Source organism: Stegastes partitus, unplaced genomic scaffold, assembly GCF_000690725.1.
Source record: "Stegastes partitus isolate 25-593 unplaced genomic scaffold, Stegastes_partitus-1.0.2 Scaffold1651, whole genome shotgun sequence".
NCBI classification, from domain to species: Eukaryota; Metazoa; Chordata; class Actinopteri; family Pomacentridae; genus Stegastes; species Stegastes partitus.
Window position 1 is genome coordinate 26,268 of NW_007579382.1, and position 27,372 is coordinate 53,639.

A 27,372-nucleotide genomic window follows, 5' to 3' on the forward strand; every position below is an offset into this window, starting at 1 on the left:
ACTGGCAAAAATATTTTCACACTCTTTATACATCAAATAATAATAATAATAAATAAAAATTCTTTTTAAAAACGAAGTTGACATTTCTGGTTCTCTTTAGAGTTTCAGGTTATTTTACCTTTGACGTGTAAATCCAGTCCGTGGTAATTTTATTGATGAATTATTTAAAAACACAGGGAAGAAATCTGTTTAATTGCAGATTTTTTCCAGGATCTGTCTTGATTTTTCCCAAACTTTCCCTTTTATGCTCTGAAACAGGCGGACCTCACAGAGACAGAAATCCAAGATAAGAAACGGGAGGTGTGTCCTCAGCCGGCTGTTTTCAACGAAACTGAAAGTAAACCCGAAGATTCCTCTGACACGGTTTGGGACAAAACAGCAGGTAAAGTTTTTCCTCTTTTACCTCGTCAGACTGTCAGGATGCAGCAGATCGGTGTGTTTCAGAGTTTAGAACACAAAGTGAAAGTAAACAGTTAGAGTCTCAGAAAACGTAAATGTTGTTCAAAGCTGTTTGTGTAAAATGTGTGATCATCTGAACCGAAGCATTAAAACTCATGAAACAGTCAAAATAATCATTTCATTTACAGTCAGTCCTTGTTTCCTCCTCCGTGTTCACACGCATGACTCAGCAGTTCTTGGAAGTCAACATAGTTTGACGCTCAGTTTTGTATTAACTCTCTAAACTCCAAAAGCTTTCTGGGTTGTTGTTGTTGTTGTTTTTTTACTCCTGTCGTATTTTTTCGTCACTACTCTCCTCTGTGGAAACAAACATGATGTACAGCAGAGACCAGAAGTTTACATCCACTGCATAAAGAAACTCTTCCTGTTTCAGCTCAGTCAGGATCACCATTATTTCTATTTGCTAGAATAACGAGAGAGAGAATTTTTTACTACTGATGATGATGTCATGGCTTTGGAAGCTTCTGATTGGTTAACTGGAGGCAGACCTCAAACACACTGCTGCCTTCTGGGACAACATGGAACATCTACAGAAACCAGCCGAGACATCAGGAGGAGAACCGTGGACCTCCACCAGTCTGGTTCATCCTGAAGGTTCCACGTTCATCTGTTCAGACAGTTCTATCAGTATAACCACCATGGGAATGTCCAGCCATCATAGGCTCAGGAAGGAGACGGTTCTGTGTCCAGAGATGAAGTGTTCTGGTTGAAATGTGCGAATCAACCCCAGAACAGAAGCTGAAGACCTTGTGAAGATGCTGCTGAAGCTGGTCAGAGAGTCATTATCCACAGTGGAACCAGTCCTGTACCGACATGGGCTGGAAGGCTGCTCAGAGAGGAAGAAGACATCACTCCAGAAGAAACATAGAAAAGACAGATTACAGTTTGTAGATGCACACAGGGACAAAGAGCTTCATCAGTGGAGACATGTCCTGTGGTCTGATGGAACTAAACCTGAACTGTTTGGCCTTAATGACCATCGGTACATCTGGAGGAAGAAGGAAACTTCTGGTCTCTACTGTATAGTCATTGTTTTTACACATGTGAAGATTCTTTAAGTAGTAAACCGATGTAAAATAAAGGATGGACGATGTGCTTTAACCACCTTTTGTTTCATGCACCAGTTTAGTTCATGTTCCTGAGGCTCCTCTCTGCTTTTTCTCCTCCAGATATGGCTTCCCGATCTGAAGAGGAGCTCCACTGTTTGATCTGCCTGGATGTTTTCACCGAACCCGTCTCGCTTCCCTGCGATCACAGCTTCTGCAGGAGCTGCATCACCAGCTTCTGGGACTCCTGCGACGTCCAGCACTGTCCGCTGTGCAAGAAGACCATCAGCAGAACCGCCCGGCTGAGAGTCAAACAGGAGTTCAGGGATGAGGACGAGGACGAGGATGAGGACGAGGACGAGGACGAGGACGAGGACGAGGAAGAGGACGAGGATGAGGATGAGGCGTTGAAAAAGGCGGGAGCTGCAGCTGCCGGCGCCGCTGCTCGGCCCTGGAAGGTTTCCTGCGACCTCTGCGAGTGTAAAGCTCTGAAGTCCTGCCTGGTTTGTCTGGTTTCCTACTGCAGCGAACACCTGCAGCCTCATCTGTCGGCTCCGGCGCTGGAGTGGCACAAGCTGGTCGAGCCGGTGGCGTCGCTGAAGGTTCGGGCCTGCAGCAAACACAACAAGCTGAAGGACTTGTTCTGCAGGACCGAGCAGGTCTGCATTTGTGCCGTGTGCATGACGGACGAACACGCCACGCACGAAACCATCGCTCTGGAGGAGGAGAGTAAGGAGAGGAGGGCCGAGGCGAAGCGAAGGAAAGCCAGAGTCGACCGCGATGTGAGCGAGAAGAGCGCCGTGGAGGAGATGGTGCAGCAGTCGAAGCTCAAGAGTCGACTCAGAGTGGAGAAGACGACGGCAGAAACCAAAAGGTGCTTTGTGGAGGTGGATGAAGTGTTTTTTAGGACAACAAAAGTCAGAAAAGTTTGAAATCTCCAGCCTGAACCACAGCTAAGCCTGAGCAGATGATAACTTAAAATGTGGCTGCAAAGAGTTCAAGGTGTTGATTCGGCCTTTAAATCCCCAAATCTTAAACTGATGGAGCGTCTGTGACAGTCTGAAGGTGGGAACTGGTTTTAATGTTGTGGCTCATCTCTGAGTCTATTTCCACCTTTAAAGACCACGTACACCATGTTGGTCTTCAGCTTCTGATGACTCCTATAAGTCTTATTTTTCTGAGATGGAATGTTTGAAACACACAAAAAAACTATCAAGAGTTTTGGTTCTTTCATAGATTTATTAAAGGTTTTCTGAAAAGTATTATCAGTTTTGATGATGCAGAAAGTTGTGTTAATCAAATGTTCTCAGCTTCATGGCCTCCTAACTCCTCCTGAGTGGTTCTGATTGACTCCAGCTGCTGACTCCTCTGATCCAGTCCCAACAGAACCATCTGATCCACTCATCAGACTCAGACACTACAGTGGGAAAGTCTGAGGATCTCAGCAAAGGTCTGAACCAGTCAGAAAGTGACTTGGAGCCATTTCAGAGCAGCTTCAGATCCAGAACCATCAGTGTGTCAGCATAAAGCTCATGGTCCAGTTGTGTTACTGCCACCATCAGGAAGGAAACACAAACTAGCAGCTGCTGCTGAGAGACGACTGGTCAGGAAGTCAAGAAGTCACTTTTATTTTTGATGAGGTCCTGATTTAAAATGACATTTTGTGAATTTCTAACCCACAGGTGCTTCGCCGCTCTGGTTTCCTCGATCGAGGCCAAAGCGGTGGAGCTGATGGAGCTGCTGGAGGAGAAGCAGGAGGCAGCAGAGCAGAAGGCCGAAGATGTGATCCAACAGCTGCAGCTGGAGATCGATGAGAAACGCCGGATCAGCGCCAGACTGGAAGAGCTCTCCAACATCGAGGACGACTTCCAGCTGCTGCAGGAACTCCCGTCTGTTTCCTTGGACTCAACGAGCTTCGACACCACAGTCCAAACCTTCCTGCATGTGGAGGCCGTGAGGAAGGCGGTGGCCAAGACCGAGGAGACGTTCAACCAGCAGATGGAGAACGTCATGAGAGACCTCGAAGAAGACGAACCAATAGATTCCCAAACTGTGTTCGACGACAAACTCGGGAGAATCCAGCAGCAATATGCAACAACAGTGACTCTGGACGCCACCACGGCACACCCATGTCTCATCGTGTCCCTGGACAGGATGCTAGTCAGGGACGTAACCGAGAAGACGAAGGTCCCCGACAACATCTCCAGGTTCGACTGTCTCCACTACGTCCTGGGAAACAAGGGTTTCTCTTCTGGAAGGTTCTACTACGAAGTCAGACTCTACAATGAGACCGGCTGGGAAGTCGGAGTGGTGAGAGAGTCCATCGCCAAGAAAGGCACCGACTTGTCCCTCAGCCCCGAAAACGGATGCTGGACGTTGGGTTCGTACTGGGGTCAGCTTCAGGCGAACGCCAACCCTCCCGTCGCCCTGCCCTCGTCCAAAGAGCTCGACAAGATCGGCGTCTTTGTGGATTACACAGAAGGGCTGGTTTCTTTCTACGACGTCGACACTCGGGTTCTGATTTACTCCTTCACGGAGTGCGTCTTCGCAGTCAGAGCAGCTGTGAAAAATGAAGAAGCACAGTGGGGTATGTTCAGACGGTCGTGTTACACCTGCAACCCAGCAAAGACCAAGATCTACCCGATCTTCAGACCCAGCGTTTTCACTCTACGGATCACTCCTGTCACTAGAGGACAGCAGTGATCTGGGTTGTCAAGATTTGGCCGTGTGCTGTGGAGACTTGCTATAATAGTTTTGTGGTCGTTGCCTTTAGTCGTAAAGCTGATTTTAAGATCCTTTTGATTGGTTTATAGAACCCTCAGGTTTTCTCTTAGTGGATTTTCAAATGAAGTGAGAATAAGAACCTACATTTTGTTACTGTGGTCTGTTGAACATCCTTCCAGAAGACCCGAGAGTGTTCCTGTTTTTAAAGGCAAACTCAAGATCTAACTTTTTAGTCAGGCTTCTATATGATATGAATGATTGGATGGATTTAATGCATTGATTTCTCTCTTCATTTCCTTATTTACATATTTGGTCTATTCAGTGTTCCAGTTAATACTTTATTTTTGTCTCACAAAAACTCCCTTGGTCTGCTTTTATGATGCTGTGACTTTCTCTAACTTTTTTTTTTTATTGATTTGTCCTTTTTCATAATGTCTTATTGTGCAGGCTCGCCTTGCATTTTGCTGCATGTACTGTATGAGCATGTGACAAATAAAAACTCTTGAATATTTAAAATGAATTTGAAACTAAGTAGAAAATCTCCTCCTTCAGGAAAAGTTGAAACCCTACAGATTAAGCAGTTATTCTGAAAAACTTGTAAAGTTGTGTTTACTCTTTTCTTTGCTGTAATGACATCTCGTGCATAAACTCTATTTTTTACAAAAGAGCAGCTTTTTTTTTCACGCTAATAAAAAACTTCAGACTACCATAGGATGTGACAATAATTTAGTTTTTTTTTTTTTTTCCAGATTTTTTTTCTTAATTTTGTCTGCCAATGGCTTTTTTTTCTTTTAGACAGGACACAAATGATGTATGATGGAGAGGGAAAGAATAATTCAATTCAGTCTCCTTTTTCTTAACTTTCCATAACTTACTATTATATTATATTATATTATATTATATTATATTATATTATATTATATTATATTATGTTATATTATATTATGTTATGTTATATTATATTATATTATATTATTAGTCCAGAAAGTTTGTGTTCTTGCTCATATTTTCTGGATATGAACTCGGTTCGTTTCTGACAGGTGATATAATTGAACACACTTTGGGCATTTTGCCATCAACCATCATGGCAGTTTTTGTCCCAATCGAAGGTCAGACTCACTCTCGCCGCTGATTGGACAGAACACTCCGAGCCCCGCCCTCCTCTTGCTCCATGTGGTCTCTCGCTGCGCTGACTGCGCCTCCTGCCTGTCACTCAACCAGGACCCAACCAATCGGACGCCTTTGTCCTTTTGACTCGCGTCACACACCGGCAGCTAGCGCTACTATCCAAGATGTCGGCTACCTCCGTGTTCCCCATGTGTGTGCGGGCGAGCCGGGGCCTCTTGCGGCTCCGCAGCGGGGCGGCGGGTGCCTCCACCCCGGCCGTGGCGGACATCATCCGGACGCTGTCCACGGACAAGCCGCCGGCCGCGTCGGGCAGTGCGACGGGCGGGCTGGCTCAGGCTATCCTCCAGGAGAGACTCCAGCAGCAGCAGCAGAGTCAGGTGAGGCTAGCCCGTTGGAGGCGTTTGATTTCACTACCGAGCAGCGAGCGGGGTGAGCGGATACACTGCGGCACCATGGTTCAAACTCCAACCCCGCCCACTCGAGCTGCCCCGGGATCCAAATCGAAGCCACTTCTCTCTGACAGCTAGCTGAACGTTACACATAAATATTCACCTGAAAACCCGAGATAAAAGCACGGAATTAAACACTTATTTTGTGTCATTTATCTCGACAAGTGTCCGCTTCGGAGGCATTACATTGCCGCCCCTCGGGCCCCGCGTCAGCCCCGCAGTGTGCTGAATGAATGAACCTGAGATTAAGGTGGCTAGCTAACAGGCTAGCTAACAGGCTAGCTGGCTAATGCTAGCATCCTTTAGCCGCTCCGGGAGGCTCGTCGGTTTAAATAGCTGAGCTCCGGTTAGCATCTCTACAGCGCATTAATGTGGTGTGTTTTCTAGCTCTGGCAGCTAGCACGAAGCTAGCAGGTTTGGTTTGCTGGCTGCTTGTGTGTCCAGCCCCCTTTTTACTGCAGACACACACTCTGAGCTAACAGCCTCAGTTTTATCTGCACGAGCTGTCGGATCAACTGCCAAGGTTTGTTTGGTGTGAAGGTCAGAGCAGACCCCCAGTGTCCTCCCTCACTGTCCTCCTCCTCCTCCTCCTCCTGCTCCTCCTGCTCCATGTTCAGCTCAATCATCCCCATACCTGACCTCCAAGCACCACATGTGGCTGAAACACTCACTATATTCATGTAATTTCCTGTTTCTCCTGCTTTACCTCCCTGTCTGGTGTTTACGTTCCTCTGATTTATTACAATGATAATAAAAAATAAATGACACCAAGTGTGAGCGAGTCCTGGAGCTCTGCTTGGAAATGTTCTGCGCGATAACATAAGAAAAGATAAGCCTTTATTAAACCCCACAGTGGTTGCAACAGCCAGCTGGATTGTGCAAACATTAAGGGACATAAACACAGAAATGAAAAGTACTGCTTCTAGAAATAACCCTGTTGCGCAGCATTTCTGATCCGAGCCAAGAAAGTATTTCCTTCGACCGTGTTGTTTGGTTTCAGTTAATATTCATATAAATACGACTTCAGTGTGTTTATGTGGACTTTATTACAGTTTTTTTAAATTTAAGGTTCAAGATTCACCTCCTTCATTGGTCACAAACACAATCACACACAGTGAAATGAATTTAGCAGCTGTTCCTCACCTAAACAATAATAAGATTACTAAGAATACAGGTTTAAAGAGCTCTGCAGCAGCTTCAGGTGTAACTAACGAGCTGCTGGAGGAGAAACCTGCACGACGTGTAGATTGATCTGCATAACAAACATCAGTGTGTTTGGTTTTATATGTAAAAAGTTGGGGATTCGTTTTGTTGAGGCCTCGTTTGGTTTGTTCATGCAGCTGTCAGTTCATTTCATGAACCTGTCTACATGTTTGGTTTTAGATATTTGCAGGTTTTGCATTTTGTCAGCTGTCGTTCAGTTTAAAGTTTTGCTTTGGGTCCATTTGTTCAGTTCACAGCTGTTTGGACTTTACTGAACATATGAGAACAACGGTGTCAGAGAAAATCTGATAAAACTTTAAAATGGTGAAAATAATGACAAATATCTGTAAAATAGTGATATTTTTAATTGATTTGAGTAAAATAAAACAATTGTTTTACAGTCAAACGTTGTAAAAGAATAAATTACTGTTTGTATAAAAACAAAAACCAAACAACATTGACTTTATTTACAATAGTTACTTTTTTTGGACAAATATTGTAAAACAATGTTTTTTGTTGTTTGTTTTTTACAGTTAACATATTAATTAATTCTTTAAAAAAGAAAAAAAAAATCTCCTAAATATTATCTGTCATTTAGCAAATTAAAAAATTAACTCGTATATCTATTTTTTGTTTATAAAAAACAGCAAATATCTGTAATATAATGATGTTTTGCAGATTTAAATCCAGTAAAAATATGGGTGATTTTCTTCATGATTTCTGTAATTTAACCAAACAGAAAACTTTTATTTACCATTTTTCAGTCTTTCACAGTTTTTCTCTGAAATAATCACAAATATCTGTAAAATAATCAGATTTTTTGCTGATTTAAACACATTAAAAAACAAATTACTATTTATGAAAATGGTGATCTTTAATGTAGATATTATTTAAATTTAATGTTATTTAAATTTTTTATATTTTTTGTTATAGTTTTTAAATGTAATTTAACAAAATAACCCCCAAAAACTTTTTTTTTTTTTTTTACGTTGCACATATGTTCTATCTCTGTACTGCCTTTAGGAATATTATTTCTGTGCCTTCTTGGCCAGGTTTCCTTCAGACAGTCTAATTTCTAATGACACTAATGATTAATTCCAGGACTTGCAGCAGCGATAACGTGACCTGCAGCTCATCTGTGGCTTCGATTTAACTCTGTTGTTGTTTTCCTGCAGGGCCAGCCTCCCCCTGAAGGAGGCGACGGCGAGAAGGAGGGCGAGCACACGGAGGACAAGAAACAGAAGGAGAACACAGCGTACGCCAAGAAGATGGTTCTGAGGCTGGCCGGGCTGATGGGCGTCGGCGGGGCGGTCGGCATCGTCTACATATTCGGTGGGTTTCTTCACCGTCTGCAGAGAATGAGTCTCGTTGTTCTGTTGAATTGGACTCACTCAGAACAACTTAATCGAGTTTGTTCAGAGAACAACAAGTTCCACATAAAGATAAACCCTCTGTCACTACCTCTGGTACGTAAAACCAGATATATAGCTGAGTTTTGTGAGTTTTTCTTTCCTTGTGTCCCTCTGAACGGGACTGTAGGTTCTGCCTGCTAATCAGACATTCAGAGGGATTAGCACTAAAAAAAATAACCCAGAAGTTAAAGAAAACCACTTAAAACCCGAGAATCAAACCTCTACAGGGTCACATTCAGCTACGGCCTCCATTTACGATGTGGGGCGTTATGAGAGGAACAAGTTCAGACACAAAGTCGGGTTTCAAGAATGAAAAGTAAAAACAAGATTAAACAGCACTGACTGTCTTCATCCCATTGGGGAAGTTTAAGATATCAGAGAGCATACACGTGTTATATTTAAGGAAATAAAGGGAAATAACATGCGAATCATGCTGGAAGAAGAAATATGGTGCAAAATATGGCCCTGGTAGAAGCAAAGTGGTGCTGGTTTAAAAAATATGGTGAAAAAATGGTGTTGGTAGAAGAAATAAGGTGCTATATGTGGTGCAAAAATGGTAGTCATGGAAGAAATATGGTGGAAAATGTGGTACTGGTAGAAGCAATTTGGTGCAAAGTGGTGCTGGTTGAAGAAATGTGGTGCAAAATTGGTACTAATAGAAGAAATGTGTTGGTGGTATAAGAAATATGGTGTGAAATGGTGTTGGTAGAAGATATAATGTGCAAAATATGGTGGTGGTAGAAGAAATATGGTGCAAAATGTGGTGCAAGAATGGTGCTAGTGGAAGAAATATGGCGCAAAAATGGTGCTGGTTGAGAAATGGTGTATAAAATATGGTGCTGTTAGAAGCAATTTGGTGCAAAGTGGTGCTGGTTTAAGGAATATGGTGCAAAAATGTTGTTGGTAGAAGACATACGGTCCAAAATGTGGTGCAAAGTGATACTAATGGAAGAAACATGGTGGGTATTGATGCTGGTTAGATGAAAGCGTCTACGTTTTCCTGCCCAGTCATCAGTATTGTGACGATCTTTCTAAACTAATCCTGAAGGCAGACGAGTCTCGTTGTGTTTGTCCAGTCTGAACTCTTTCACCACCATTTCACCGTCTACCAGTTTACTGTGACGACCACGTGACTTATTCCAGGTTGTTTTTGGGCTGATGGGAGCCTTTAAACGTCACCTCTCAGGTCGTCACTTCCTGCTGCCCACAGAGGGGCGGAGCTTCAGCTGTCAGTCAGACGAGCTGGAGGCCGGATAGGAGGACGTTAACGAAGGACTCATGGCTGGAAAGTAGAAACGTGTGAGAGGCAGGAGGTAGATTCAGCTGGAGGATGAAGAATCTGGACTCAGGAGCACGTTTAGGTCGAGCTTTTAGCTTCCTGTGAGACGACTGAAGCATTCCTTCATCACTGGATTGTATTTGGAGTTTTCAGTTTTCTTTTTCTCGGTGTGATTCCTGCAGACGGTGACGCTGCTCTCAGTCTTCAGAGGAATCGATGTGGATGTACATCAGTTATCTTTATAATTCCAGAAGCTGCTTTGGAGGCTCAAGAAGCTCAAGAAGCTCAAGATTTATCTCTGTTTGTCTGTCTTTATGGAATATTTTGGATTTTTTTTCTGGATTTACTCACATGTTTGGAGATATTCAGACATTCTGGATGTTATAAGCTGCTCTGGGATTCAAACTTTGCATATTTCTGTTTGCTTTGATGTGTGGCCAGATAATATTTGCAGGCGATCGTGTTGCAGAAGCCACGAGGTTGTGATTTAAAACCGTAGAAATATCAGTGAAACCCAAATATAGCTCGCCTGGAGGGATTTCTTGTGTTTGCACGTCTTATATTTTAATAAAAAAACATTTACGGCCTCATTATTCAGCGTCGCTGCACATTTCTGCTCGTATTTGAATATTTTTGTATTTAAAGATCAATATTTTAGTCAAAGATGGTGGAAATTATTAGTCAAATAAGAGCTTTGATTGAATAAAATACAGATTAAATTTACATTTTTCCCCCTTAATGTTTAGATTTTTGTTGTCTTGACAAATTTAGTCAAAAAAATAAAAATAAACCTTAATGAATCTTGAAGAAAGTTTAATTTTATGCTGGATATTGCAAAGAAAACACAACAATTAATGCAATTTTGATTTATGCAATTACTTAAAATAAAAATAAGTGAGCTAAAATCAGACGAGAGTAGAAAAGCAGGAAGTAAAACTGAAAGTTAAACTAAAGAAATGCAGTAATATTATATATGATGACCAAATATTACACCTAAAATTTAAATAATATTTCTGTTTATCGTGCTTGTAATTTTCTTTGTGTTTCTTTATTTATTTCTAACGACTTCTACCTGCGTCCCAATGACAAAAAACAACCCTGAATCCTTGAATATTGCACCTAAAACTCTTAAATTATTGATCTAAAATTGACTTTAATGCTTAAATGAAAGCAGAAAACCTCCCGTGTGTGAGTTAATCAGCAGGTAAACTGATAAACTTTGTGTTTCTGTCTCTCTCAGGTACAAACTCAGTGGACGAACAGGGAAACATGGTGAGTTTAACGTCCACACATCCACATCCACGGCCCTCCAGGTGTGATTTCACTCACCTGAGCTGCAGAGTTGCGCCGCTAACGGCTCATTTAGCGTCCATTCGGGATCAGATGGCGCGTCGTTGTTGGCGGGCACACTTCGCCGAGCCGCCGTGAGTCGGTAGGAAGCGAGCTGCGAAGGACACACTCGGCGGGTCGCTGCGACGTCTGACGGAGGCGCGAACGGAGGCTTTGTCGGGAGGCGTCGACGTGGGAAAGGAAGCAGCACACTTATCTCACCGTTTGGCCGCTGCCGCGTGATTGGGCGGCACACTCGACGGGTAGACGAGAGCTGCTGCCGCTCGGACTTCAAAGAGTCCCGTAATCGGTCCAGTCGCACCTACAGCTGGAACCAAGTTTCCATCCATCTCCTCAGTATCCGGCAGCGTTGCCTTTAAACTGTAGGACTTGGATCAAACGTTTTCCTTCCACAAGCTTCTCACAACAGTCTGATGAGTTCTGGCCCATTCCTCCTGACAGAACTGGTGGAACTGGGTCAGGTTTGTTGGTCTCCTTGCTAGATCAGGGCTTTGTGATGGCCACTCTGTTGTCCTGAAGCCTCTCTGTAGCTAATCTGGAGCTATGCTGAGGGTCATTGTCCATCTGAAGACCCATTAGTGTCCAAGCTGTAACTTCCTGCTGATGTCTGGAGATGTTGCTTCAGTATCTCCACATCATGTTCTTTCCTCATGATGCCATCTATTGTGTGAAGGTCACCAGTCCCTCCACAGCATGATGCTGCCACCCCCGTGCTCCACAGCTGGATGGTGTTCTCAGGCTTCCCTCCAGATGTAACAACCAGCTTCAGCAGGTCTTTAGCTTCTGTTCTGGGCTTGATACGCACAAAAACAGGGAAAATCTGTAGAATAACAGGTCATATTTAAGTTTTTTTTTTTTTTTTCAAATAACAACAAATGCCTTGAAAGTAAAAGCACATTTGCTGATTTAATTGCAGATAAAAGTTTGTAATTTTTGTGGTCAGATGCTGCAAAAGATTAAATTATTATTTATAAAATGCAGTTTTAGCTGTTTTTTCGCTGTTAACTGGTCATTTTTAAACACTTTTTTCTGTGATTTTGATATTTATTATTTGTCACTTAACAGAACATCACAAATCTGCAGTAACGGTATTTTATTATCAATATATACTGTTAAAGTTTTATTTTATTTTAGCCTTAGAGGCGTCTGTGCAGAGCTGATTCATGTGACTTCATCAGACAATATCAATAAATTATCTGTTTATATCAGACAGTCAGCCGTGGCATGAACACAGCCAGTTTAAGAGTTAGAAACGCCGTAAAGTCTCGTCTTTGTGCAGTTTAATTCTAATCTGTGGGTTTTCTGGTTGCGTATTGAGCAAACCGCGGTTCGTCCTCAGACGGACTCTTTGGTCCGAAGGCGTCGATCTGGAAGCTGCTTCAAAGCCACACTTCTGCCTCGTTAGGACCCTTTTGTCGTCGATGCTTCCTGCTAAACGGCTGAACGCTGGGAAGCCGTCGACCCGGGAAACAGAAACTCCCCGTCCGGTCTCGGTTCTGGTTCCCTTCATTTAACAAAACCTGGGAAAAAAAATCAGAACAAAGTGATTATTAGGCCTCAATATGCATCACTGTTTTCAAATAGCAGTGACCAAACTGTGTGGATGCAGTTCAGCTTCATGACCAGCAGGTGGCGTCGTTCTCCACAGAGTCCTGACCAACCTGCACCAGAGTGAAGTCCACAGCGATCAATCGATCAGCCGATCAATCAGTCAGCAGCTTTAGAGTGATTCAGTGTTTTTGTCGACATTTGTCTCTTATTTTTTGTTATTTTTTTCTTGCTTTTGTCGTTTTTTGTCTTATTTTTGTCACGTTTTTGAGGTTTTGTGTCTCGCGTGTGTCATTTGCCTCATTTTTTTGTTGTTTTGTGTCTTGTTTGTCTAAATTTGCGTCTTTTCTGTGTCTTGTTTCTTGTTGTTTGTGTCATTTCTTGTCTTTTTTGTCGTTTTGTGTCTCATATTTTTGTGGGTTTGTGTGTTTTTTTTGTCTTGCGCATGTCTTTTGTCTTGTTTTTGTTGTTTTGTGTCTTTTATCATTTTGTGTCTCATCTCTTTCTGAAAGTTTTGTCTCTTTTCTGTCGTTTCGAGTCTCGTTTGTGTCATTTGGTCTCATTATGGAACAGAAACCAGATTTAGTGTTTAGACTGAGACACCTGGATGGATGTAGAACTGATCTGGTGTCAGGTTCTAGCAGAACCCAGATGTGTTCTTCCTCCTTAATGTCATGTGTCTATCTGCTGTACTGATGAAGTTCTGAGGCTCAGAAATGATGGAAAAAGTCCATTAAAGTGATCAATCTGGACCCTCCTCTGTGGACTTCAAGGACCTGGACCTCTGGAACATTCACAGTCTGAAGGTAGAACTCTGGTCAGTAGATAAAGGTTCTGCAGAACCAGAACCAAGAGATTTCTACAGTCGTCATTCGTCTGCAGCTTCGCCGTCGTCTGTTTAACCACCAACAGAGGAAACTATTGATTAGCTGCGTTGACCGTCAACGCGCTGGCAGATCAATGGAAGTGATTGATTATCGGCCAGCTGTTGGTGCAGATGGTAATAATTATTTCTGCTCTTTCTGCAGATTCCAGACGAGTTCGACAGAGGTGAGTCTGAACACTCTTTATTTTCAGGTTTCAAACAGATCTTCTGTGATCGTTGGTGGTTCTTGGTGTGAGTCTGAGTTGGGTTTCCGTCACGTCTTCTGGTTGTGTTCTAGCTGCCTGGAGGTTCTTTGAAAAGGGAGATTTTCAGACCCAGTGAAGCTTTTCTGCTCAAACAAAGAGTAAAAACATCCAGTTTTACATGAGCTGGCGTTAAACTGATGAACAACAGAAGCAGCATTTCCAGTTGTTTACGTGTCTTCCATGAAGTGAAAAACATCGACTTTGTTCATTACAGCTCCTCATAAGAAATAATTAATCAGTTTGTTTCTGATAAATAAAGGTGCAGCAATTAACTGATTCGATTATCGAATTAATTACCAGCTAGCTGCTGAAAGTACTTTTTTAAAGAAAAAAAAGTCTAAATTCTTTGATTTTAGCTTCTATTATTTGACTTTTTTTTTCGAGTTTATTCACAATTTTTTTAACTGCATTTTTACACTAATTCTAAAACTTTATAGATCAAATAACTCGTCAATTTGAAGTAATTAATCCTTAAAAAGTCGTTTTTAAAGGGAAAGAAAAGATTTCAGTGTCTTCAGTGTGATTTTACTCTAATTTTATCCCATTTTTCACCATTTTATTTACATTTTTCACCGTTTTCTGACATTTTAAAGACTAAACGACTGATTGATTAGTTGAGAAAATCATTGACGGATTAGTTTTATGAGGATTTGTTGTTTTTCTGTGTTTTCCGTCATTGTAGACTGTAAATTGTGGCACAAGAGTCACACTGAACAGGACGTTTTTAACCTTTACTGTGAGCGTTTTCTTATATTTTGTACTTTATGTGGTTAATTGGAGGAATAACTGAGAGATGATCAGCGTTAAATCTCCACAGTTGGACTTTCTTTGGATTCTTTTACCTGCTAAAGACTGAAAACCACAAACAGACCGACTTTATTTCAGTGCAAACGTGTTTTATTTGCGCCTAAAGTGTTAAAAATGTACATATTCTCTGGTTTAAGCTTCTTTTCTGTGCTTTCTATCATTATAAACTGTTAATTGTGGCGTATTAGTGAGACTGAAGGAGATGTTTTTAATGTTTAATCAGAGTTTTCTTAAATTGTTGTGCATTCGTGGTAAATTTGTAAAATAATTAAGAGATGAAGCAATAATCGGTGGTTAAAGCTCCACAGTTTGGATTCTTTTACCTGCTAAAGACTGAAAACCACAAACAGATTGACTGTGTTTCAGTGCAAACGCGTCCTATTTGTGTGCGTTTGGTCCAGATGAGCCCGGTTTGTGTGTTTTTATTGACTGGTTGGCAGCGCTGTGTTTGAATGATGGATCGCCGCAGAGCCTCGGTGGCACTGCCAACTGCTGCCGCTGTGTTCCTACCAACCACCCATATGCCCACGTCCCATCATTCATCCCCCAAACCGCCCGTCTGACAGCACAAAGCACCAGAAACACACCCTGCGCTTATTTATCTGGGAAACGCTGGGCCTGGAAAGTCTCCAGAAAGTCCCAGAACGCAGCAGAAATACCCCGAAAAACGCTGAGTGTTCAAATGTAGAAAGAGCTTTGGTCAGGTTTCCCTTGTCATGATGGACATTTAGCACAAATACACCTAAAAAACAAACAAACCTGTGAAAATCTGACAGCGAGGGAGCAAGAAAAATACATATAATACTGTAGTGTTAAACAAAAATGTTACGATGCTATTATACTGACAATTATGTTTAAATTTTTTTTTTTAAATTTTTAACTGATTTAAGTCTGTAAACCTTGTTGTGAAAGAACTACAACTCTTTATAAAAATGCAGATTTTTCCATTTTCAAAGGCCAATAATCATCCTTTCTTGTCATTTTGTTCAATTTTAAATCATTTAGGATGTTCTTTGTCTTAACCTTTGACCCATTTTGCACCATTTTTACTCATTTTGGAGAAATTTCAAGTCAAAACATCTAAAACCAGAACCTTGTCTGGTCCAACTTCAGCACATCAGGTTCTGCTGATGCTAGAACCTCAACAGTTGGTGAAAAATGACCAGAGACTGGGTTCTAGTAGAACCATGGATCCATCCATAGACAGACACTGACAGGAACTTTCTGGAGACACAACACCAACCTGGTGACTCAAAACTGGTCCCACAATGCAAAAAAAATCTCAAATTACTCAAAATTTGTCCAAAACAACTCAGAAATTGTCCAAAATGAATCAAAATTTGTTTAAAATGACTCAGAACTTGTCCAAAATCACCCAAAAAATGGTCCAAATGGACTCATGTTGGCATTCTGACATGTAAAAACGTCTAAAACCAGAACCTTGTCTGGTCCAGCTTCACCACATCAGGTTCTACTGATGTTAGAGCCTCAGCAGTTGGTGAGATGTGACCAGAGACTGGGTTCTAGTAGAACCATGGATCCATCCATAGACAGACACTTACAGGAACTTTCTGGGGACACTATGCCACCAATATTTGAACATTTAGCCCTTTTTTTTCTATTTTTAAGGCTCAGTAATCAAAATATCTCCTCTGCTGGATCCATTTAGTCGTTATAATCTGCTGGGAACTGTTCAGTCTGTGTTTTCACCACATTTCATGGCTGCAGGAGTTTTATTTCTGGAGGTATTGAGCCATTAAAGTGGAGTGGAGCATGTAAAAGTCTCCAGATTCAGCCAAACTATTTTAGCTTTAGGTCCCAAATAACAAAATTAAATCTGATCAAACAAAACCTGAGACAGACATGAATGGAAACTCAAATAAGAAACATGAAGGCGTCTAAACAGAACAAAGATCCAACATTTGAACAAAGTGATGAACGGTGATGTTTAGATGAACCATCAGCTCAGATGACGATTGATTTCAGATCCTCGCATCGATCTGTTCGCACGTCTGAACGAATTCTGATCGCCTGTCGCTACTAATAATCACTTCATCAATAGCTGGGCGTCCCTGAGGTCCAGTCCGTCTCCACCTTCCTCCGTCCGTCATAAAACCGTCCCCGAGGTCCACTTTGTCCTCGTCTGGCTGCAGACCTCCGTCCCTCCCTCTCTAACTTTATTACCGCCTCCCCTCCTCCCTTTGTTCCCTCCGTCATAAATCGCCTCAGAAAGATCAACACAAAAACACAATAAACAAACACTAGAACATGTAAAATCACTACAAAGTCAGAAGAAACAGCCAAAAATTACCAAAGATTCTAACAGAAACATGCAAATCAACACAAAAACAACCACAAAATGAGAAAAATGATCAAAAATAGATGCAAAATTATCACAAAAAGATGTAAAATCGCTACAGAAACATTAAAAATTGGTCCAAGCAGATGCAAATATCACCACAAAAATAACCACAAAACAACAATAAATATCACCAAAATGATCAGAAAACATCAAATGTTTTCACAAAAAGATCAAAAATCAACACAAGCTGAGGCAGAACCACCAGAAAAATACAAAATCATCCCCAAAAACACAAAAACAACGACTGAAGGACAAAAATGATCTTGAAACGAAAACAGTTGTCCAAAAAAAAGCAAAATTATTGCAAAAAGATGCAAAGTCCCGTCAATATGATGCAAAAATCACCACAAAAACAACCAAAAACCAACAATAAATATCAATCAGTGATCAGAAAACATCAAACGTTTTCACAAAAAGATCAAAAATCAACACAAAAACATCATAAACAACCACAAAACAACCAAAATGATCAGAAAAACATCAAGCATCAATACAAGACCACAAAATGACTGTAGACCCACCATGTAAAGATGCAAAATCACCACAAAACACCAAAACAACCACAAAACAGCAACACATATCACCGAAAAGATGCCAAATGATCAGAAAAAGATCAAAAATCAACATAGAAACGTCATAAATTAGCACAAAAAGATGTAAAATCACCAACAAAATCATAAAAAACGTCCAAAAGAGACAAAAGTTAGATCAGAAAGCTGCACAATCACCTCATGAACTCCATCAGAGTGACCTGAAATGACCACAAGGACTAATAGTCAATAACTAATAATCAATACCAGGAGACCAACGTTGCTGTTGCGTCCTAAAAGCGTTCTGATGCACAACATTAGCATGAAGCTAATCCTTAGTGATCAAAGTGAGACGTCATCTCAGCCGACGTCGATCTGCTCGCGGGTCTGAGCGAGTTCTGATCGCCTGCCAATGCCAATAATCACTTCATCAATAGCGTTCCTCCGTCTGCCGTAAACCCGTCCCCGAGGTCCACTTGGTCCTCATACAGACCTCCAGAACCCGGTCCTCCTCCGTCCATCTGCCCTCCTGCGTGCCGTCCAGAAGTCAACAAAAAGTGAATGGACTCTGGTGTGGAGGCCGGAGGAGGCGGGCGGACGTGCAGATGGGACGATTGATTGATTGATTGATTGGCTGATTGATTGATGAACAGAGGGAGGGAAGTGAAAGCAGGGACACGCTGAGGTATTGACGAAGGGATTACTCGTATCAGCGGGCGATCAGGATTCGCTCAGGAGGAGGGTTCTGTCGCGGCGGATCGACCCGATCGAGCAGCTGTCTGTACAGTCCAGAGGCTTCAGTCCGGAGCTCCTGAATGCAGCTAATCGTCTCTTAGCGTCTCTCTTCAGGACAGAATCCAGTGAACATGCTGCTCCACATCTCAGGTTTAATTATTAGTTATCTGTTTGGGATCCAGAAATAAAATATGAGAATTTTTGTGAGATGCAAGATCAAAAAATGACCACAGAGAGATTAAAAATCAACCCGAAATGAGACAAACTCCAGGAAAAGATGCTGTATCGCTGTAAAAAATGCAAAAAAACAACCTTAAAAAAACACAGAATCAGCTAAAAAGTGGCCACAAAAAGACATGAAATGACCCAAAGGATGTCATAAAAGATTAAAGTAATTAAATGATGCAAAATGACCACAAAACCACAAAACGACCACAAAATGACAAAAATAATAACAAAATGTGCCGAAACCACCTCAAAAAACTTGAAATTACCCAAAAAGTGACAACAAAAAGACATGAAATCACCCAAAGTAATTAAATGATGCAAAATCACCACAAAACCACAAAAAAATGACAAAAAATGACAAAAAAATAGAACAGAAAGATGCAGAATCACGTCTGGAACACAAAAAACAACCACAAAAAGATCCAAACTCCAACAAAACAGATACAAAATCACCTCAAACCATGAAAACCAACCACAAAATGACAAAAACCATCACAAAATGGGACCCAACGCTGAAATATTTGGGCAGATTTTTGAGAATTTCAGATCTTTCAGTTTGTAAAATCATCATTACCAGTCCAGGATGAGCAAAATGTGTCTCTGAATGAATCCAAAATGACTTTAAATTTAGTAAAACTGTCGTCATTTTGCATCTTTAACTGGTGGTTTTCTTCTCATTCTGGACATTTAGCATCTCTTTGTGCTGGTTTTAAGTCTGATTGAAGGGATTTAGGTCTCTGTGGTCACTTTGTGTGTCTTTAAGGTTGTTTTTAGTCTCATTGTGGTCACTTTTCCTTCTCTTTGTGGCGGTTCTCCATCTATTTGTTGTGGTTTTTAGTCTCTTTGTAGTGATTGTGGTCCCTTTGTGGTCATTATGCACCTTTCGTTGCGTCTCTTTGTGGAAGTTTTGCATGTTTTTGTGTTGTTTTTAGTCCCACTGTAGTCATTTTGCATCTCTTTAGGATGGTTTTTCATGTTGTATCGCTCTCTGTTGGTGTTTCCATCGTGAACTCTGAGTTATTCTAAGATCCTGGTCTCGTGTTGGGTGTAGACGTCCCACAGCTCTGCCTGATTAGCCGTTCATTAATCAGGACGGCGTTCGACCTTTTAAGGGCTTCCGTTGCTCAACAGAAGAGGAAACCGCCGGCACAGTGAAGAAATAAAAGCAAAAGTCTTCCAGGGTAACGGCGGCTTTTGTTATGAGGCTGGAAGCTTTCAGGTTTTTCTAGTTTTGAGCAAACGGCTGCTGACTGTTTGAACTGTGGATCTGAAGCAGGTCATTGTGAAACTGGGTTGGTCAGAGCGTTGGCGTGACGACACCTCACGTCATCGCCGCGTATTGATCCCACTGATAAATGATATTAAATGATTGGCGTGCGTGCGTCCTGTCTGAACCTTCTCCAGAGTAATGTGGGCCAATCATGACCTCGGGGACCCTTTAGGGACCTCTCAGGGACCTCTGAGGGACCTCGGACCTGATGAGCTTAGAGACCGGGCTAAAGGTTCATGATCCCTGAGGGAGAAGGAGGAGCCCATAATCCTGCTCCTCCTCCTCCTCCTGGTCGCCGTCCTCTGGGAGCAGCAGAAGGTGGACGGACGGACAAACTGGTCCTGTGGGACGTGTTTTGGCTACAGACGCTGCTGCTCTGAGCCAAGTGGCGGCATTTGTGTGCGTGGTGATGCAGAGGAGCGCCGGTCGCCGTGGCAACCTCCTCCTCCCCCTCCTCCTCCTCCTCCAGGACGTCCACCATGACGCCCGTCCTCTGTCAGAGAAGGTTAAAATGCAGTGAAGTCAAAAAAATAACCCACATCTTAAGTCTTTTTTCTTTTTTTTTAAAATTGTGTTCCAGACTCTGTCTCCAGCTGCATGCTTTAATTTAGCTGCTAGCTGTTAGCTTAGCATTAGCTACTGTAAGGGAAGTTGTTGTTGTTGTTGTTGTTGTTGTTGTTGTTGTTGTGCAGCAGATGCTGAGCCTGACTGAAGCTTTTGTTCAGATAGACCCCTCCATCCTTCATCCATCCTTCATTCCTCCTTCATCCTTCCTTCATTCCTCCTTCATCCATCCTTCATCCATCCTTCATTCCGCCTTCATCCATCTGCAATCCTCCTTCATTCCTCCTTCACCCATCCATCCTTTATTCCTCCTTCATCAGCCTTCATCCATCTTTCATCCATCTTTCATCCATCCATCCATCCATCCATCCTTCCTTCATCCCTCCTTCATCCCTCCTTCATCCCTCCTTCATCCATTCCTCCCTTATTCCTCCTTCGTCATGCCTCCTTCATCCGTCCATCCATTCCTCCTTCATCCATTCATTCATCCCTCCTTCATCCATCCTTCATCCATCCTTCATCTATCTATTCATCCTTCATCCATCCTTCATCCATCCTTCATCCATCCTTCATCCATCTATTCATCCTTCATNTTGCTTAATTTTGGGCTTTAGGAGACACTAATGGTCATTTTCTGGACCAAATATCTGCTCAAAAGTTGCAGCCAAACTGCAGAACAACTGATGACACACGAGGGAATGAATGAATTCATGAATGAAAGAACAAACCAGTGGGACCACAAATGGAAACCCAACCTGCAAACAAGACCGCACAGCTCTCCAAATAATTCATGAGCCTGAGCTTTCCAAATAAAAACCCTGATACAACAGGCAGGTAAGAGATGATTTCCTATATGAAAAGCAGCTTAGCTAATCTGACAATATGAACAGGATCTTCTGAAAATGAAAGAACCTGGCTGATTATTTATTATCTGTGCAGCGGAGAGGCTTGTAAACTGAGTTGGCTCAGTAAACAGAGTTCTGGGTCAAAGTCTGAATGCACAACAACAAGCAGAGAAGAAGGGAAACATGAGAGGGACGGGCTTTTGTCCTCTCTCTCCCTGTTCCACTCAGTCCACATGACATTTCAGGTTTCAGCGCACACATTTACAGCCCTATCATGTCACTGCATTGATGCTCTCATTGATCTGTTGTGTGCTACAGTGTCTGGGCCTTTGTTTGATTCCACTAAAACCAGTGATCGGACTGTGGTTGTATCCCAGTTTGTCTGTCCTGAGGGGACAAGGGTCAGATCAGCATGATACAGCAAATGCATGAAGCTCTCTGGAAGCCCCTGAACACTGAGGTGTAAAATAATGCGTGTTGTTCTGACCACAAGAGGATTTACTCTCCCCTAATCCCAGCTTCATCTTCATTCATAAATCCACTGCGAGGCATGTGCAGGTGTTAACAAAAGAAGCTGCGTAAAATCTGAGGAGAGCGTCTAAATAAAAGGACTACATGGTGTGGGTTTTGTTTGCAATCCTGGGTGCTGGAGATAATAAAAGCAGGGATTATAACAAATGCATGTTCCTGAAAGCAGGTGTGCCACAGGAGCATCTTTGGAGAGGAGGGTCAGCATCCTTACCTCAGGGCGACGCGCACCGAGCTCTCATCCGGCGCGCCGCTCATGGTGTCACCGCGCGTAAAAATAGCTTGATTTCCCTTTTTCCTTTATCCTCTTAGAAGACAAGACAGCGCCGCGGGCCCCCTCCCTCCCTTCCCGACACCTCTCACTAATAAAGCCTTCTATCTTGAGCCTCCGCCGCCGCTTTCACCTCCGAGACGCCCGCTTGGATACGAGGCGCATGATTTTTACGCCACGGAGCGGCCGTTGGTGAGGGCGGGTTTTTTTTTTTTATTGGGTTTCCATGCTTGGTTCGGCGCGTTTCAGGCTCCGGCCGGTGGTAAAAACCTGTCCAGCGGGCATCGTCGCAGCCTCCAGGCCGGGTGGAGCGCGCTGTTTGTGGGAGAGCCAGGATCCGCTCAGCGTGTGAGTCTCCAAGACGTAATCAGACTCCTCCTCCTCCCGAGCTGTACCAAGCAGACAGACGGACAGGGGAGGACCGGAGGCACAGCAGCATCAGAGCTGGATCATCATATTAATGCTCTGTGCGCTTTACGAGGGATGTGGAAGCAGAGGAGAGGAGATAGATGACAAATAATCTGTACTTTGTCTCTCAGAAAGGCTCAGAGACTCCCTCTAATAGAAATCTGACTTTATAGGTCAAAAAAAGACCATGAGAGACACTAGAAAAACTAATTCTGCAAAAAAAAAAAAAATAAAATAAATAAATAAAAATGAATAAAATAATAATGAAATAATAATAAATGAATTATCGGGGTGTTTGCTGTGCAGCAGGAGACAAACTGAGCACGCTCGTGTAGGATTATGGTGTTTATTACGGCTTCAGTAAAAGCCGCTAACTCGCAGCAACAGAGCCGCTACGTGTTTACAGCTCCGGGTCGGTCCAGCCCGATGGAGCCCGTTAGCTCTGAGTTCTTTAGTGTTTCCTGAACCTGACAAATAAAACAGCAGTAAAGAGACGCCGCGTATAAACAGATGAATACATGCTAATATTATTAACATGCTAAAAACACACAGAGAGATGAAACCAATGGAAATGAGACTCGGCACAAATAACGGAGACACAACAACACAGACACAAGTTTACTCAAAGCAGATACCAAGAATCACAAAACATCTGCAGACGCACAAAAAAGACCATAAAAGAAGCTAATTTATCACAGAGACTCCAAACTGACGCCGTGTCCAAGTCTGTGTTTTCTGTCTAAACTTTATCTTTATCTAAAAACACTAACTGGTCTGTGTTATGTCCCATAGTAGTGGTTGTTCTGCTTCACCACATGACTATGTGCAGCTGCTCCCAGTCTGTATTATTTCAGTTTAAAAAGCAAAAAACCCCCGACAATAAGCTGCAGAATCACCACAAGGACACAAAATCATCACAAAAACAAGCAAAGGTACCAGAACAAGGAGTAAAATCACCACAAATAGATGCAAAATCTACACAAAGACTCAAATCACCACAAATAGATGCAAAATCAATTCAAACAGACTCAAAATCACCACGAAAAGATGCAAAATCACCATGAAAAAAAGCAAAAATCAATGCACAAAGACTCAAAATCACCACCAATAGATGTGAAGACGTTATATTTTCTACACATGAAGGATTTTTATGTGCATTTAGAATCCTTTCGGCCAACAAGCCTGCAGGTGGAGCTTTTCTTGGGCTGGGTCTAGATGTCAGACCAGAACCTTGAGGTCTGTGTGGTTCTGTAATGGAGATCCAAACCATAAAGCGCTTTGAATGCAGCCAAACGGCGCAACGCAATAAAGATCAAGAACCCGTGGCTCCTTAAACACGTTTTCATTCCACATCTGTTTCTCGAAGTCATTATTTCGCTGCTTTTTTCCCCCTTGGAGTCGGTTTTCTCACTTTCTGCACGACGCTGATCGTGTGCCGGTCCAGAATGCAAATAATCTGCAGGTTTCCACCGAAGCTGCAGCTCCGCTACCAAACATCTTCTGTGCAACCTTCAACGAGCTGCAGCTTCCGTCCATAAACAGCCTGTAAACTACCAGCTCAGAGGCCGCGGCTCTGTTTACGTGAAGCCCGGCGGGTCGCTTCCAGGGCAGGAGGGAAGCCGCTTGGCCCCCCGACCGGCCCACCCAGGCCGGCCAGGACAACGAAAACAGGCCCGACCCGACAGCTCGGCGGAGCGAGGCCTCCCACACAAAGAGCCGACATTGACTATGAAAGGAAGACCGTTGGGGAGATGAAAGGAGGCAGCGAGAGACGAGAAGAAAGACGAGGATGAAACGCATCGAAGGCGGCGCCACGTGACCCAAAGGAATGTCAACTATTTCACAACCAAACAAGCAGAATTCTGCAGCTCTGGAGTCGGACTTCACACCAGTGGCACCCGTTTGACTCCACCACGAGTTCAAGTGTTTGATTGGATGAAGTTGGACCTTAAAAGCATCGACGCCAGTCGAAACGTTGGAAGATGATGTCGATGTCGATGGCTGCAAAGAGATGCAACAGAACCACGAGGAGACACTGCACTGGACCACCGTGAATATCAGAACCAGTCTTTATTAGAATCCAACCAAACAGTTGCAGAAGTTTCATCCTGAAGCTCGTCAGTAAATCAGTCTCTATTCACGCCGCGCCCTCAAATTAAATTAAACACAAAGTGCTTTACGATCAAACGGGAAGAAAAACATTAATTTATTGTAAATGAAGGAGGGAAAGAACCAAACGGACCATTAACGGCTTTATGGACCAATAAAAGCAGCCGTAAAGGGTTTCCACTGGGTTGGTGCTGAGGTGGAACCTGCCAGCAGTGGAAGCTAACGGGATGGAAACCTGCATCGTCCTCCCTGAAGCCTCCCTCCTCCTCCCCCATCCTCACCTCTGTCAACCGGACCCACCGATTAGCATCATAAAGGCTGCCTTAACCTCCCCCCGCTCAGAACAGACGGCATTCTGACAGGCTGACGTCATCCACAACAACACGCTGGAAACACTGGAAGCACTGGAAACACTGGAAACGCTCTAATCGAACCATCTGTATATCCAGACACGATGCAGAGCTGCTGTGTGTTTGTGTGTTTTTGTTTGTTGTTGTTTTTACGCTGAAAATTGTTTCTGAAAATATGATTGAACCCGAAACCCCGATGTGTTTACAAACAATACATAAAACAAACAAACAAACAATGATGGCAACAGGTGCGGATCAAATCCTGTACGCTTAAGCAACAGGTTAATAAAATAATGAAAATAAATAATAATGTTGGGGCAAAAATAGATCCATAAAATATTCTGTAAAACATGGTGAAGATGTTGCAGCAGAGCTTGATCAAATCCTGTAATATCTGAAATAAATAAACTAAACTGTGGTTCAATATCAGAGCAAAATGTAGCTGGAACAGGAACATAATGAAAGTAAACCATGAAGAACATTCATTCTTCTTCTTCATCGCTGTCGTCGTCATCACCTTCTTCTTTGCTTTCTTCTTCCTCCTCTTCTCCTTCTTCTTCTTTGTCATCTTCGTCTTCTTCTTCTTCCTCCTCCTCTTCTTTCCTCTTCTTCTTCATCTTCTTCCTCCTTCTCGTCCTCCTGTTCTTCCTCTTCGTCTTTTTCTTCTTCCTCTTCTTCTTCCTCCTCCTTTTCTTCTTCTTCTTCGTGTTCTTCTTTCTTTTTCTTCTTCTTCATCTTCTTCCTCTTCTTCTTCTTCTTCTGTCCTCCTTCTTTCCTTCCTTCCTTTACGTTTATTTTTTTAGTCTTGTAATTAATGAGCTGGTCTTGCTGCAGACTCAGGAGTAAATATGACGAACAAACCTAAATGTATTTAATCAGATGTCACAGATGAAGAGAAGAACTAACCTGATGATTAGTGCCAGTTTTACTGTGAACCTCTTTAAATGATCTTGTTTTTGTTTCCAGCTGTGTGTTTTTGTTCATTCTTAGTGAACTCTCAGTGGACTCCTGCTGGCTCCGCCCCTTTCTCTTTATTTCCCGTCTGCACGCGTGCGAAAGCGTCGGCTCGACGCATCGTCGCGGCCGCTGGGCGGCAGATGGCGGCGGCTTCCTGCGTGAGCACGCTGCGCTGCACTCTGGGGGATGGAGTCCTCGGGGAGCGCTGCTACCTGCAGCGTGTGCACGAGTCATTATGGCTGTAATGAGCCCGCGGCCTCCTGGGAAACCGAGTCTTTACCATCATTAGTCATTAGCACGCAGACAGCTGGACGCGTTATCAACTCGAGTCCTGAGCTGGTTTATCTGCCGAGTTATTGATCGGTCAGGGGGCCAGGTGACTCCTCTGGTCGCCACGGTGACGATCAGCTGATCTGACCAATCAGAGCTCCTGTCCAGGTGAAATTTAATAAATACATGCACTGGACCTCACATTGTTATAAATGTGGGTTCGTTTTATGCAGCACTTTATAATTTAGTCGATGTGTAGAGACAAGGGATTTTTAGTTTGACAATTGGTGTTTTAAAGTTGTTTTCCTTTTTTTAAAAAAGTGAAATTAGACATCTAATAATTTACATGTTAACTGTAAAAAAAAAAAATTAAAAAACAGCCAAAAATGTATATTTTTATAAATTCTAATGCATTCTTTTACATTTGACCCTCTTTTTTTTTTTTTTTAAATGTATTTAAATAAAAGAAAAGAAAAAATGTTAACAGATATTTTCCCTTATTTGTAATAAAAGTCATGTATGTTAAGGATAAAAGTGGAAATATTTTTTTAACTGTTTTTTTCCCTGTTTTGTTAAAATTGACAACATCCAATAAGATCACAGATAAACTAATAATTTACACGTTAAACGTAAAAAAAAGTTTAAAGTTTATTTTATTTTTTTACTGTATTTAAACTGCATATTTTTTCAACAGATATTTGCTGTTATTTGTAAGGAAAGTTCTGGATGTTAACTAAAAACAAATGTGTAAATATTTCCCATGTGTTGTTAATAAACGAATAAAATCACAGAAAAAAATATTACTTCACATATTGATAGTAAATAAAAAAGAAATAAGAGACAAAAAAAGGCCAAAACATAATGTCCACATAAAAATCAGTGTTTTTATTAATCTGGTTCAACATTTGGCTGCCAAATGAGACAATTTTACTCAATTTAGATAAATTATTTTACAAATGTTATTTAAAAGAAAAACACTGAAGGCCTGTTTAAACTGCTGCTTTATAATAATATCTGGTAAAGTCTTTCTTATGGCACCTTTGCTGCCAGATTCTCGTCCACGTCGACCAGAACACGCCACCAGAGTCGTGATGTTTGCAGCTTCAGCGTGGCTCAGCGTCCAGACTCAGATCTTATCAGCTGAGCGACGCTTCCTGCCGAGTCCTCGGGGAGTTGTAGTCTTTAGGAGCCATTAGGACTACAGCTGTGCTCATTTCCCTTCATCACCGTCTCATCTCTGATCACATTATTGTTCTGGAGCTTTTTTTTTAGCTTTAACCCTTTGATCTCAGGAGGTTTCTGGGTGTTTTTGGCTCATTTATTCTCATTGTGATTAATTTTTCACTGCAGTATAAACACCTGCAGCTCAATAACTGAAGAAAACCGTCCAAGAAGAAATTCTGGCTTCA

At 42.3% G+C, this 27,372-nt stretch overlaps 2 protein-coding genes across 2 annotated transcripts in view; both read left to right on the plus strand.

Moving 5' to 3' along the window:
• Window positions 1–341: 341 nt before the first annotated feature.
• On the plus strand, window positions 342–4,746 carry LOC103371809 (E3 ubiquitin-protein ligase TRIM21-like). Its single transcript, XM_008301263.1, has 3 exons — window positions 342–382; window positions 1,629–2,379; window positions 3,188–4,746. The coding sequence occupies exons 2-3, from the start codon at window positions 1,631–1,633 to the stop codon at window positions 4,206–4,208; spliced, it is 1,770 nt and encodes a 589-aa protein (XP_008299485.1). The 5' UTR covers window positions 342–382; window positions 1,629–1,630; the 3' UTR covers window positions 4,209–4,746.
• Window positions 4,747–5,515: 769 nt separating this feature from the next.
• Window positions 5,516–27,372, plus strand: part of timm50 (translocase of inner mitochondrial membrane 50 homolog (S. cerevisiae)) — a 44,572-nt gene continuing 22,715 nt past the window's right edge. The window contains exons 1-4 of the mRNA XM_008301264.1: window positions 5,516–5,734; window positions 8,185–8,341; window positions 10,941–10,972; window positions 13,627–13,648. Coding sequence (XP_008299486.1) covers window positions 5,522–5,734; window positions 8,185–8,341; window positions 10,941–10,972; window positions 13,627–13,648 — 424 coding nt within the window. The 5' untranslated portion in view covers window positions 5,516–5,521. The remainder of the gene's footprint in view (window positions 5,735–8,184; window positions 8,342–10,940; window positions 10,973–13,626; window positions 13,649–27,372) is intronic.

Bases quoted from the DNA above. Each gene is read 5' to 3' on its own strand.
- LOC103371809 (XM_008301263.1), top strand. From the start codon at position 1,631: ATGGCTTCCCGATCTGAAGAGGAGCTCCACTGTTTGATCTGCCTGGAT. The intron at 2,380-3,187 runs GTGCTTTGTGGA...TCTAACCCACAG, and splicing joins ACGACGGCAGAAACCAAAAG to GTGCTTCGCCGCTCTGGTTT.